This window comes from Schistocerca cancellata, chromosome 3, assembly GCF_023864275.1.
Source record: "Schistocerca cancellata isolate TAMUIC-IGC-003103 chromosome 3, iqSchCanc2.1, whole genome shotgun sequence".
NCBI classification, from domain to species: domain Eukaryota; kingdom Metazoa; phylum Arthropoda; class Insecta; order Orthoptera; family Acrididae; genus Schistocerca; species Schistocerca cancellata.
This window is the reverse complement of record NC_064628.1, coordinates 102351165-102364853: the sequence shown is the minus strand read 5'-3', so window position 1 is coordinate 102364853 and position 13689 is coordinate 102351165. Positions and strand designations below refer to the sequence as shown.

Below are 13689 nucleotides of genomic sequence, written 5' to 3'. Positions count from 1 at the left end.
TCTACAAATTTAGTATAAGCTGCATGAATGTGAGTGTTAGAGCTAATTTTACAGTCACTGTATTTTGCATTGCATGATGCATTCAGTTGAAACATATAAACTTAAACATATGAGCTGTTTTCTTTAAAAACCACACACACACACACACACACACACACACACACACACACACAGAGATAGATAGATAGAGAGAGAGAGGAACAATACAACAAAAATTTTCATCGTTGTAGCTCATATTTATTTCATAGCAAAATTAGATTTTAAGTATGATAAGAAAGTAGTTTCAGTAGCACTACCACATTTTTTCTGACTTTTGTATGATTTCTACCTTTATCTATGCAGCTGTGAGACGCAGACGGAAGCGTTCAATTGAAGATGTGGTGCCAGATAGAATATCAAAACGTACACGTGGAGCTTCATTGGCCAGCAGTTCTGGAGCTAACAGCCCTGAAAAACTAACCCAAACAAGTGCTGAATCTGCAAAGAGACCTGTCTTAGATTCATCTACAGAAGAGGATGCAAAAAGAGTGCGGTTGAATGAAGACTACAATAAAGTTGTGAAAAAAATTGAACGAACGGTAGTTGCAAATGGTGTAGTCACTGGAGAGATAGGAAATCGCCGAATATTTTTGGAGAAAATTAGAGCCAAAGACCTAAAGAATTTAACTGTAGCTGTAAGTATTGTTAGTATGTACATTAAGGTCCTCAATGTATACTTTTAGTGACTGTGTTATAATCTTGTTGTACGAGAAGTGGTAAAGTAAAACGGGCAAAGGTTCCTAAACTAGACACATCCAAGTTGCTTACTGAACAGGCATACAAAAATGGATCACAGCAAAGTATGTGTGTTTTCAGTGTTATATGTCAAATAAATATGAAGCTGCAGCTATTAGTTGTAGATATGGACAAGATCATGAAGTGAGAGCGAGTGACTCTGAAATTTGAAGAGCGCGTCTGCTTTGGAGACGAGAACAAAGTAATAAGATACAAAGATTTGAAAGTAATAAAGGTAAAAGGCTAGAGACCATGTTTTAACGTGATAAACAAAATGTACCATATCAAAGAACAGTTACATTGCAGAAAAATTCTGTTACAAGACTTATAAGGTATCAGGTCTTGCATGCTGTACTGAAACACAAAGCTCATAAATAATGTTTTACCTTCACAATAATTCAGGTGTATGTAGACATTATACTGAAATTAAGAAAATTATGTATTCTCGCAAAAGTAAAAGCTTGTCTGTATTTGATGGAGTTTCCAACAGTCAGCTTGTTAACAGTAACAAGCACTGTCTTGCTGAAATGTTTAACACATAATGAAATTGGGTATTTCTTTTTCAGAATGATTGACATACACCATTGTTAAACGCCTCAATAAGAAAGATGGTAGGAGAGATGTCAGTGACTACTGACCTGTTTCACTACTGACATCTTCCAAAATTGTTGAGGTCTTGTGTGCTAGAATAGTATCCCACCTGAGCAACAATTATATTCTCAGTAAATCACATTTGGCTTTCACAATAGTTGCTTAACTGAGACTGCCACCTTCCGCATTCACTAACCAAATTAAGATAAACACTAAATAACAAAATAGCACCAGTTGGTATTGTCTGTGATGTATTTAAGGCATTTGACTGTGTGAATCACAGTATTCTCTTGTGGACAAACTGAGGCTTTTTTTTTTTTTTTTTTTTTTTTTTTTTGGAATTGATGGTATAACAAACCAATGAATAGTTTCATATGTAACTAAAAGAGTGTAGAAAGTTATACTGAATAATTCAACTCATGGAAGCAGGGGAGAAATAACTGGCATTCAACAAGGCTCAGTCTTAGGTCCACTTTTGTTTATCGTATGCAGGGTGTTTCTTATTATCGTTTAAAAATTGTAGAAGTGATGTAGGTGACACTGAGACAAGTAATTTAATATAAGACATGCGGGATTGCAAATGTCGGGAAATACACCAAAAATGAACAATGAGAAATGTTTCATGTGATGTCACCAGGCAAATGTAATATGTTGTAAACATAGAAGTTACAGAATTATTGTCCTCACTGTATCCAAGTAAAAGTCGTTCTTGTTTTGTTTCTCTTTCCTTTTGTGTCTTCTTTTTTTTGTTTAAAGATCTTATTTAGTAAAGAAAAAATAGATTATTTACTGGTAACGATGTAATTCATAAGCTTATATTAATTTACTTGTGACGTAGTATGGTATGTTTTTGTTGTATGGTGCTATACATTGCAATAAACCAGCAAAGACTGAGAGACCACTAATTAAAATAATAAATCTTACCTCAGTGCAAAACACACAAGTATTTAAAGTAATGGAAAAAAATACTGCCTCCCAGATGCAAGACTCGAACCCTGAGCCCCGTGTGCTATAGCTGTACACTTGGGTCCAAGGCCACACCAACATGAATACTTACTTGTGTTGGAATGATCGGGTGCAACAGACGAGTAGGCTTAATCACAGCATGTGCAGCAAGGTAAATCATCTGGTGATTTCACATGTTCAACATTTCTCATCCATTTTAGGGGTATATCCTCACATTTGCAAGTCCATGTGTCTTATACACTCCTGGAAATTGAAATAAGAACACCGTGAATTCATTGTCCCAGGAAGGAGAAACTTTATTGACACATTCCTGGGGTCAGATACATCACATGATCACACTGACAGAACCACAGGCACATAGACACAGGCAACAGAGCATGCACAATGTCGGCACTAGTACAGTGTATATCCACCTTTCGCAGCAATGCAGGCTGCTATTCTCCCATGGAGACGATCGTAGAGATGCTGGATGTAGTCCTGTGGAACGGCTTGCCATGCCATTTCCACCTGGCGCCTCAGTTGGACCAGCGTTTGTGCTGGACGTGCAGACCACGTGAGACGGCGCTTCATCCAGTCCCAAACATGCTCAATGGGGGACAGATCCGGAGATCTTGCTGGCCAGGGTAGTTGACTTACACCTTCTAGAGCACGTTGAGTGGCACGGGATACATGCGGACGTGCATTGTCCTGTTGGAACAGCAAGTTCCCTTGCCGGTCTAGGAATGGTAGAACGATGGGTTCGATGACGGTTTGGATGTACCGTGCACTATTCAGTGTCCCCTCGACGATCACCAGTGGTGTACGGCCAGTGTAGGAGATCGCTCCCCACACCATGATGCCGGGTGTTGGCCCTGTGTGCCTCGGTCGTATGCAGTCCTGATTGTGGCGCTCACCTGCACGGCGCCAAACACGCATACGACCATCATTGGCACCAAGGCAGAAGCGACTCTCATCGCTGAAGACGACACGTCTCCATTCGTCCCTCCATTCACGCCTGTCGCGACACCACTGGAGGCGGGCTGCACGATGTTGGGGTGTGAGCGGAAGATGGCCTAACGGTGTGCGGGACCGTAGCCCAGCTTCATGGAGACGGTTGCGAATGGTCCTCGCCGACACCCCAGGAGCAACAGTGTCCCTAATTTGCTGGGAAGTGGGGGTGCGGTCCCCTACGGCACTGCGTAGGATCCTACGGTCTTGGCGTGCATCCGTGCGTCGCTGCGGTCCGGTCCCAGGTCGACGGGCACGTGCACCTTCCGCCGACCACTGGCGACAACATCGATGTACTGTGGAGACCTCACGCCCCACGTGTTGAGCAATTCGGCGGTACGTCCACCCGGCCTCCCGCATGCCCACTATACGCCCTTGCTCAAAGTCCGTCAACTGCACATACGGTTCACGTCCACGCTGTCGCGGCATGCTACCAGTGTTAAAGACTGCGATGGAGCTCCGTATGCCACGGCCAACTGGCTGACACTGACGGCGGCGGTGCACAAATGCTGCGCAGCTAGCGCCATTCGACGGCCAACACCGCGGTTCCTGGTGTGTCCGCTGTGCCGTGCGTGTGATCATTGCTTGTACAGCCCTCTCGCAGTGTCCGGAGCAAGTATGGTGGGTCTGACACACCGGTGTCAATGTGTTCTTTTTTTCCATTTCCAGGAGTGTATTATATTACTTGCCTCAGCATCATGTAAGTCACTTCGGAGATTTTTAAACGTTATAAGAAATACCCTGTTCATAAACAATCTTTCATCTAACACACAACAGGCAACATTAGTTCTTTTTGCAGATGTCACTAGTATTGTAATCAGTCCAAACATAGATAAAGCAACAGAAAAAATGGTAAATAATGTTCTTAAAAGTATTATTTAGTGAGTTTTTGCAAATAGTCTCGCTCTCAATTTCAGAAAGAGACAACACATTCAGTCCTGTATATCTAGAGGTACTACACCAGTGATAGGTTTAACACATGGTGAGTAAATAACAACTAATGTGGATATGTCCAAAATTTAGGTATCCATATTAATGAGAAATTAAACTTGGAAAAATATATTGTAGAACTTCTAAAACAACTTAGTTTAGCCACATGTGCACTTAAAATCGTAAATCTTGGGGAGGGGAAAAATCAGTAAGTTCAAGTATTTTATGTATTTTCATTCAGTAATGTCATACAGATTAATATACTGGGGTAACACATCTTTTTTTAAAAAACTAAGCGTTCATTGCTGAAGAACATGCTGTAAGAGTAATATATGGTGCTCACCCATGATCATCTTGTAGACATCTGTTTAAGGAGTTAGGCATTTTGACTACTGCTTCACAGTACTGTATATTTATTCACTCTTGAAGTTTATATAATTGACTGCAGTTCAAAGGGAGCAGTGATGTACATAATTAAAATACTTGAAGAAATATTATTCTCATTACTCCACATTAAGATTGTATTTAATACGAAAAAGGGGGTGCACAATGCTGCCACCAAAATTTTTGATCACTTACACAATCGAAATGTATAACAGACAGCAAAGTTAATATGAAAACAAACTAAGTTCATCCTTGACAACTCATTCTACTCTGTAAAATAATTTATAATTTTGTATTGTGTGGGCTTTGGGTAACCTTTCTGCAATTCTCCTCATTTCCTAAACCTTGCCAGTATTTTCCTCTCTTCATTCCTTTTAAGCCCTTCTCCCAAGACACTCCAAAAGCTTGGAAATTTCCTTAATTTCCATATATATGTTTTTTCTGCCACTGTTTCCTGAGTGGATTGTTTTACCTATCCAATTGTATTTTCATAAATTGTTTACTTTCATTTAAGTTTAGATTTTCATTGTGTTTAGGTAGCTTTGCTTAGTCATGTGGCAGTACCACAAGATGTTTTGTTCCCTGAAAAACAAGTGATTTTGACATATCTACAGTCCTATGTGTTTTTGTAGTGTGCTCTCCTCTCGAGTTTAGTGTTTGACCTTTAGACATTCATTATTTACAAACTGCATTGTACAATGAATGTGTAAAGGTTGAATGCAGGGCTCTTGAGGTAAGTACCAAATGAACGTGCACAGAATCTGCAGATAAGACATAATTGGTTTTCATGGGAACGATGCACCTGATCTAAACACCGGAACTGCCACCTGGTAGAGCAAAGCCTCTGAAATGTATCGTAAATCAAAACTTAGATTAGTGACAGCATTACATTTTTTATTTATGCTTTAAACAGTCAGTTACTGAAAAAAATGAGTAAGACATAAGTGAAATTAGTAATTACTGTATTAAATGCTTATTCACAGGTATAAATGAGGGCTAGGTCTTGGAATTATTCTTTATATGTATTGAAAGATGTTTCATACTATTATTAGACCATAAAAGTTGGTATGAAAGTCAGTTATGCTGCATTATGCACATGAGTGTTGTACTGAAGAACATAAAGGCTTATCATCTAAAAATTGACTTCTCGTTTTACAGGAACTGGAGGAATTTTTCGTGGAAAAAATCTGTGAAGCTCTAGCCTATCGTCATGAAATAGGCTTACTCCGTCAGAAGCAGCAAGCTGTTGAAAATCAAATGGAGCTATGGCGAAAGAAGAGTTTAGCAATGTGTAAGCAGGTAAAAACATGTTTCCTGGAGAATTAATGCTACAATCTGCATGTTACTGGAAAGCAGTTCCTTAATATTAAAACTGCAGTGGAACAGCATAATGAAGTAACTCGATTTCTTGTGTGCTGTATGACATAGATACTGAAATGTGAGTGTAAGTACTGTGCAAGAAACTGTCCTTTATTATCTAATCTCAACAGTAACTGATTTGCATCGGAAATAACAATACTTAATTGTTAGCTTGAATGTAAACAGTAAGATTTAAATTTAATAATTCATTCTTTGGAAAATGAAAATGTGCTGCAATAAACTTATTACGTAGATATCCCGTGGCGACTTTCATAGAGATGTTTGCTCATCTTAAAATATTTGGAATTTGACTGGGTTTTTTCCTCATGGATTTAAAGAGAATAATCAATGGTATGGAATAACCCCCTATTTCTTCAAATTTTCTGCTGTCTTCAGTATGAGGAGAGAGTTTCCTCTGTGTCAGGTTGTCCCAAATAAAGCTTTTGGCCTATAAGGCCTTCGTCAACAATCTCTCACACACTCACACACACTCACACACACACACACACACACACACACACACACACACACACACACACACACACACACAGTCGTGTGGTGTGAGTTGTGTTTGTGCATGTGCATTGCACGCCTGCGCTATTGCGTGCGTGTCTGTTTTTGACATAGGCCTTAATGGCTGAAAGCTTTTTTTTTGTGATAGTCTTTTTGTTGTGCCTATCTGTGACTCAGCATCTCTGCTGTATGGTGAGTAGCAACTTCCCTGTTCGTAATATTGTTGCATTCCATCCTGAATTTTCCATTGTTTGGTATTATTATTATTATTATTTGTATTATGAGTTTGTGACTGGTCCTTTCAAAACACTGTGTGAGAACAAGTATCAAAAATCTCTTGTAATCTAATTGAAAAAAAATTGTACAGATTGTTTGAAGTGTCTCTACTTACACAATATCGCCTTCATTCTAATTACAAGGTTAGAGACATGGAGCTGGTAATGAAAAGGTACCAGAATGATATGAAGATACGGAAAGATCGACCTGTGATTCCTGTGAAGGTGACTAGATCAGTAGGACTCCAAGTACATGTGAGTATATGTACTGTTTTCATGCCCATAAATGGGAAGAATTTCAGTATTGTAACTGTAAGATAGTTGTTACCATATTAAACACTTAGCATTAGGTATCTTTGTGGGCATTTCCCAGTGACAAGGAGCTAATTCTGCTTTCGTATCCATTTTGAATGGCTAACATTTCACATTTACTGTTAAAATTTTTCATTTTATTTGTTCATTTTTTGTCAGGAAGGTTTAGTTATCTTGGTAGTTTATTTTAGTGTTTAAAAAAGAAGAAAGGAAAACATAATAGATATTGACTTCTTAATTTTTTGTGTTTTTAGGATGTAGCGTCAGACCCTTCAAGGGCCCTCCTCCACAAAAGAAAAAGAATGGAACAGCAAGTTTCGTCAGTGGTAAGTTTTCTGTAGCCTTCTGTAGAGATGTGCAGAATGGAAGTTCTGGAAGAATGCTAAGATACATTGATTGGGGGGGGGGGGGGGGGGGGGGGGAGTAGTGTAAAATTGAGAATGTAAGTCTATTAACAGCATTTCGAGTGTTGCACTGTATATGTTATGTTCTGGGAGTGATGTTACTATATATTCATCGTGGATATAAGTTCCTGTAAGCAAATGTCAATATTTGTCCTGTGTAATCAAGTTTTATTGTAGATTTGTTGTGCTGTTTGTGTGGTACTACTTGTCAGTGTGCAGTATGAACATTAATCCATGGTGCGGGCCCATTTTTTAGCATCCAACACAGACTGAATCATCCTGAGAATCTGTATGTACTAGATGTTAAAAAGCTACATACACAGAATTTTAGTGCATTTAGAGGAGATAAAAATATTTTCTATGTGACAAAAATATCACAGGTGCACTGTTTCTCTGCTAGGTGTCTGTGCAGGTTTCTAGCACTAGCAGTGGTAAGTAGGTGGTGCTGTTGAAACTACTGTGGATGAATATTGTTTTAGAGATTTTGCTGAAAACTGCATCCATTTGCGTAAATATACAGCTGGCACTTGTGTGCTAATACTTGTCTAACACACTCAAAACTACCAAATGTTTTCATAAATAAACGCTGCCGCTTCAGCCATATGCTTCATCCCCTGCTATAGAAAGAAATCCATAGGAGTGAGGTTGGGAGAACATGGTGATGGCCATGGTACTTCCCCATCCTTCCCACTTCAACAGTTGGCAAGTGTAATGTAGCCCCGTCAGGCTGGAATCACAATGGTTATATGAATCCCACCAATGGTACCCACACCAAATTGTGAATATTCCTGCATTCAAAATGTCTGTTTTGCATACTAACAAGGCCGTACAAGGGTTACCTGACATTCCCCAACATCTCTGGTAGTACTTATGGAGAAAGATACAGTAATTTCCTCCACAGAACGTGTTAGGCATAAGATATGGCCCACTCAGGTCGTCATGAACAATTTTAGCCAGCACATTTATAGCAAATCTGTTAGCAGTGAAACAAATGAGTTGCATTAGGATTTTCCAACTTCCAAAGATGACTGCTATATATTTGTCTCCTTATGAAGACAGCCAAGTCCGTGAGCAAAGCACTTCTTTGGAAGTCAAGAATATTTACAATTTGGTGTAAATACCAGTGGCAGAGTTCTGCCAAATGAGCATCTATTTTTCTAGCTATAATTAAAATGATAATCTGATTACCCACAGTTACATCCTATTCTTGGCAACTGCTTCATTTAATACTACTGTATCATCAGTGAGTTTGACGAATGAAAAACAACCGTATTATAGTGGAACAGAATTCTTTCACTGTCACCATTGTTTGTGGTGTCCACAATAAATCCAAACAATGTTTAGCAAACATTCTGTATTCACTTCTGTTTGAATGATCATAAAAACATTGATCACATCAACTTTGTTACATTCCTTCAGCTCCTTCTCAACAGCCTTTTTTGAGGCACACATACCCACTAGGCACTGTGTGTGTTGCTACAGTTGGGAAACTCAGAAGTGTCTCAGTTTGAGAATCTTTAGCACTATTCAAAATTACATTTCTCAGATGAAATGCACGTGCCAAAGCCCCAAGTTCCTTACAGTTGTTTTCCTTGCTTCAGAATGCTGTAAACTTACTTTTGGCAAAGTTATTTGACTTGAAAAGAGATATCTTTACAAACGGTTTGCTCCCAAAACAATTTGCACGGCATTTTTTGTTGAGTATGAATATTGTCCCTCACATGTGTCTGCAGAGTTTAATTCTAGGTTGTTTAATTTAAGATACAGCATGTGATGTGGATATGTTGGTCCCTCGAGTAATGTTAGCAGATCCACAAACTTCGCATGATCATGAACAAACACCATGTGTGTTTGAATTCTGTTCGCATCTCTGTGTCAATTTTTTTTATAAAATTCACACCACTATTGCCTAGTATGTCTCATATCTGGCAACTGGAAAAACTGACAATCTCATGGAAGTAATTTTCCAAATAAAATACAGCTCCAAACTAGCTATTCCAATGAGTCACAATAATAGTTTTGTTTCTGTTACATTTCCACTGTTGGACTTAAAAAACTGAATGTATTTATATTTTCACTTCCGGGTGTTTAAGAAAGCAGATTTTACCATTGTCACAACTTGATATGTCAGACATAGCTATAGTCAAGCACTTGCTGACCAAACTGAGCTTGTGTGCCCAAAATTGTATGTGCATTAGTTGATATCAGTTATGACCTTAAAATTTTCGTAACATAGTGTCGTATATGGAGCACTGTCACTTACTAGTGCCTGTACTGCTTCATATGGGACTTTGTGATCACTTATCTCTAATATTAATAGAGATCAGTTCTTTGAATTACATGACTTGATGAGGAATTTCATTGCAGCAAGGAATAACTTGAAGTCTTCAAAGTCTAACACCTGAAACGGGACAGCGAAAACACAGCATCCCATCCTTTCTGTGGTTTTGTCACACAAGATGTATGTTTTTCTCCCAGCTACAGCTTCACTTGTGCACTTTTGTGCTCAGAGGCAATTTCTAGAAACAGTGAAACACAAGTCGCAAAATAAACACCATAGTCATAATCTGACTTACACTAGAAGTTAGTTTTGGCAGTAAAATTAGTGTAGTAGATCTGCTGTTTTACAAGTTCATTTTATTCAGTACAAAATGGTTGTTGGAACTTGGTAATGCTTTTATTACATCTAACAGTCATTGCTTTTATTTTTTGCACTGCATGTTCCAGCAAGTAATTATCATCAAGCATGTAGTCTTCCTGTATTATGGCATCTAAGTACTGCTGAAAATTTTGTTACTGGTGAATCTTGGCCAAGTATGAAGTAATTATAATGACAAAATCTTGAAGTGAATTTTGTGCAAGTGATCATTACCATATGATTTTCTACAGCAGATGACTTTCAAAACTATGTTAGTCACTTTCCCATTTGGCAGTATCTGTAAAGTAAAATAGGTTGGTAAGGATAAAATAAGATGTTCATGTGACTTTATAGAAGATACTGCATGCCACACTTACGGTGCTAATCGCAGCAGTAAAAAGCGCTTCTATAGATAACGTCAAGACATGAAATGAATAAAACTCATAAAATGCAGTAAACGTTTTGGTATATGAAAAAGTAAACTACCTCTTTTTACGAATATACTGTAGCAAGTAATCTGATGCACAAGGTCTAGAATTTTTTTTGTGTGTGCTGTGAAACTTAACTTTAAACATTAATTCATAAATCTTAGGTGGAAAATTGTCAATGAGAAAACTAGCATGATAAGGACTACAGTATTAACGTACCTGTTTTGTGAATTTCTCCTTTTTTCGGCAGCTTATTTTGAAACAAAGCTCGCTACACCAGTTATCACAGTATAATACGAAATGTGATTTTTAAAAAATATATCACCCATTTGAGAAATAGTTTTGTCACTTGGATAATTCCTCTTGAATTTAAGACAAAAGTGACCAGAAGGCTTGAATATGCCATTTCATTCACTACTAAAGTTCTGCAAATGATGATATATTCATGTTGTGCGCAGAACTCGTGTGTTTTTCATGTAAGACTTAATGCACCAGACCCAAAGAGTGCCTGTTTCCCTTACTTCTATCGTACACCACAATCTAAAGTTACAAAAACAAATTGTGTATGTGACACATATTTCTTACACAGCCTTCCCACATTACAGATCATCGTTAGATAATTCTGAAGTCCATGACCATAATGCATCATTTTCCAACTTGCATTTAAAAATGTGTCAACAGTATTTTCTGAAAATGTCTTTATCTTGTTTTCTTCTTTTAGCAGCACTTAAGCATTCAACAATTGATGATTGCCTCTTTTGAGAAGCAGTAACATTTTCTTGACAGTGGGCGTAATGCTTCTCTGATGTAATCTTTCTTCTCCCACTTATTTTGACAGGTGCAAAATTTGCTGAACACCGTCTGTGAATCTGTGGCATCTAAACCACAACTCACATACTGCTGTACCTGTCATATGCATTCACAGGCGTGCAGACCGTAATTCACATACAAGCAACGATACAGTAAAAACAAAATGATCTGAGAGACAGATTTTTGGATTCGACATGGTGGCTGGCGAGGGTTGCAGAATAGATCATCAAACTACATTGACCAGCATTAATTGCTCTCTTGTCACTACCAGCAGTAATTAGAAGGCAACATTGTGTTTAGGGCAACTGTATCTATAAAACCAGTAGTAACATGCAGAGTCAGTTTAGTGTAATTGAGATTGAAGTCGCCATATTTGTTGACATGTGAGAAACAATCATCATTATGTCTTTGGCCAGCTAAAATTAGTAGTGACAGTATAGCAATACCAAGTCAACGTATATCAACTTCTATTCATTGAGTTATTTCAGTTAATTACCTTGTCAACAATCTATTTATATGCAGAAAATAAAATTACCTCTAAATGCTGCAGATAGAATAATTTATTTGGATATATTTCACACAAAAATAGCATTTATTAGGCAGTTTTGAATTTTTTTGCATTTTGACTCAATTCGCACCTAAATTTGCATTTATTACAAATGCAAACTTTTCCTGTCCATAGTCATCAGTTAATAGAACTTATACCTTCTGAGACTGAGTGAAGTATATCCGTCTTGTGCATAACAATCAACACATTAATGTTGGAGGTATTTAGTCTCTTGGCTTTGGACCATGTGCTGGTACTGGATTTGCCCTAAGTTCACTATGATACAGCTTCCTTAAACTGAACAGTTTACACACTGTTGAGTTCTGCTGGTTTCACAAAAGCAACCATCAACTCTTTGAAATGTTTGTTAATCTCTTCCGTGGTAATTGTTCTGCATACAGACGGTTTGTTGCTAGAATATTGCAGTATACCTCCCTATAAATGAGATGCTTCTCAGATAACTTGTTTGGAGTCTAATCAGCATTAAAGAACCTGTAAACATCAGTTGTCCATGTAAACATGACGTTACACAAACAGAAATAATTCAAAAATATCAAAAAATTATAGGATTTAGCCCAATAAGTGTAACTAGATCGAGAATGGTTCCATTTTATTGTTTTCTAACCTAGAGCCTGTTGCTTTGTTTGTGTAGACTGTATGGTCTGCACAGACTTTCATGTTTTTCACAAACTGCAACACCTTCTGAACTTCCCACACTAAGGCTACAGAAGCATGGTCTTTGCAAATGTACTTTTCACCGAAAAGTGATTCTGTTAGCGTGAGTAAAATGGTTCTGTTATCATGCCTCTTGCATTCTTATGGTGAGTCCATAGAAACTTTCATCCTCTAACACACATTTCTTTATATCTAACAGAGAAATGAAATACCAGTTTTCATAGCTTACAAAATTTTTTGTTGTAACGAAATATTTCTTAACCGTATTATGAAAAGGACAGTTGCTACTCACCATGTAGCGGAGATGCTGAGTCATAGGTAGGCACAACAAAAAGACAGTCAGAAAATAAGCTTTCAGCCAACAAGGCCTTCATCGGAGATAGCGAGCGAGTGCGTGCAGGTGACCCCCCCCCCCCCCCCCCACACACACACACGATTGCAGTCTCTGGCTACTGGGTGAGAAACTGCCCCTATGCCCCCTAAAAGGAAATGAGCAATGGCTTGAGGATGTAGAAGGCAATGTAAACTATTGTATTAAAGACACATAATGTGTATCCACAGGACATGCGGCCTGTAATTGAAAAAAGTGTCATAACGATCTCCGGGAGGTGGCACCCGGGGGGGGGGGGGGGGGTGACTATGAGAAAGATTGGATAACCAACAAAAGGACAATGTTCTAAGAGTCGTGGCATTGAATGTCAGAAGCTTGAACACGGCAGGGAAGCTGGAAAACCTGAAAAGGGAAATGCAAAGGCTCACTCTACATATAGTGTGGATGAGTGAAGTGAAATGGAAAGAAGAGAATAATTTCTGGTCAGATGAGTATACAGTAATAGCAACAGCAGCAGAAAATGTTATAATGGATGTAGGATTTGTTATGTATAGGAGATGAGAGAGAGTGTGTTACTGTGAACAGTCCAATGATTGGGTTGTTCTCATCAGAATTGACAGGAAACCAATACTGACAATGACAGTTCAGGTATACATGCCGACATTGCAAAATGTAGATGAAGATGAAGAGATGGGGAAAGTATATGAGGATATTGAATGGGTAATTAAGTACATAAAGGGAAATGAAAATCTAATAGCTGTAGGG

At 38.3% G+C, this 13689-nt stretch overlaps 1 protein-coding gene across 3 annotated transcripts in view; it reads left to right on the top strand.

Moving 5' to 3' along the window:
* LOC126177108 (activating transcription factor 7-interacting protein 1-like) overlaps positions 1-13689 on the top strand; it is a 186370-nt gene that overhangs the window by 118966 nt on the left and 53715 nt on the right. For all 3 annotated transcript variants that reach the window (XM_049924374.1, XM_049924375.1, XM_049924373.1), the window contains exons 4-7: positions 343-674; positions 5791-5931; positions 6924-7034; positions 7346-7417. In XM_049924374.1, coding sequence (XP_049780331.1) covers positions 343-674; positions 5791-5931; positions 6924-7034; positions 7346-7417 — 656 coding nt within the window. The remainder of the gene's footprint in view (positions 1-342; positions 675-5790; positions 5932-6923; positions 7035-7345; positions 7418-13689) is intronic.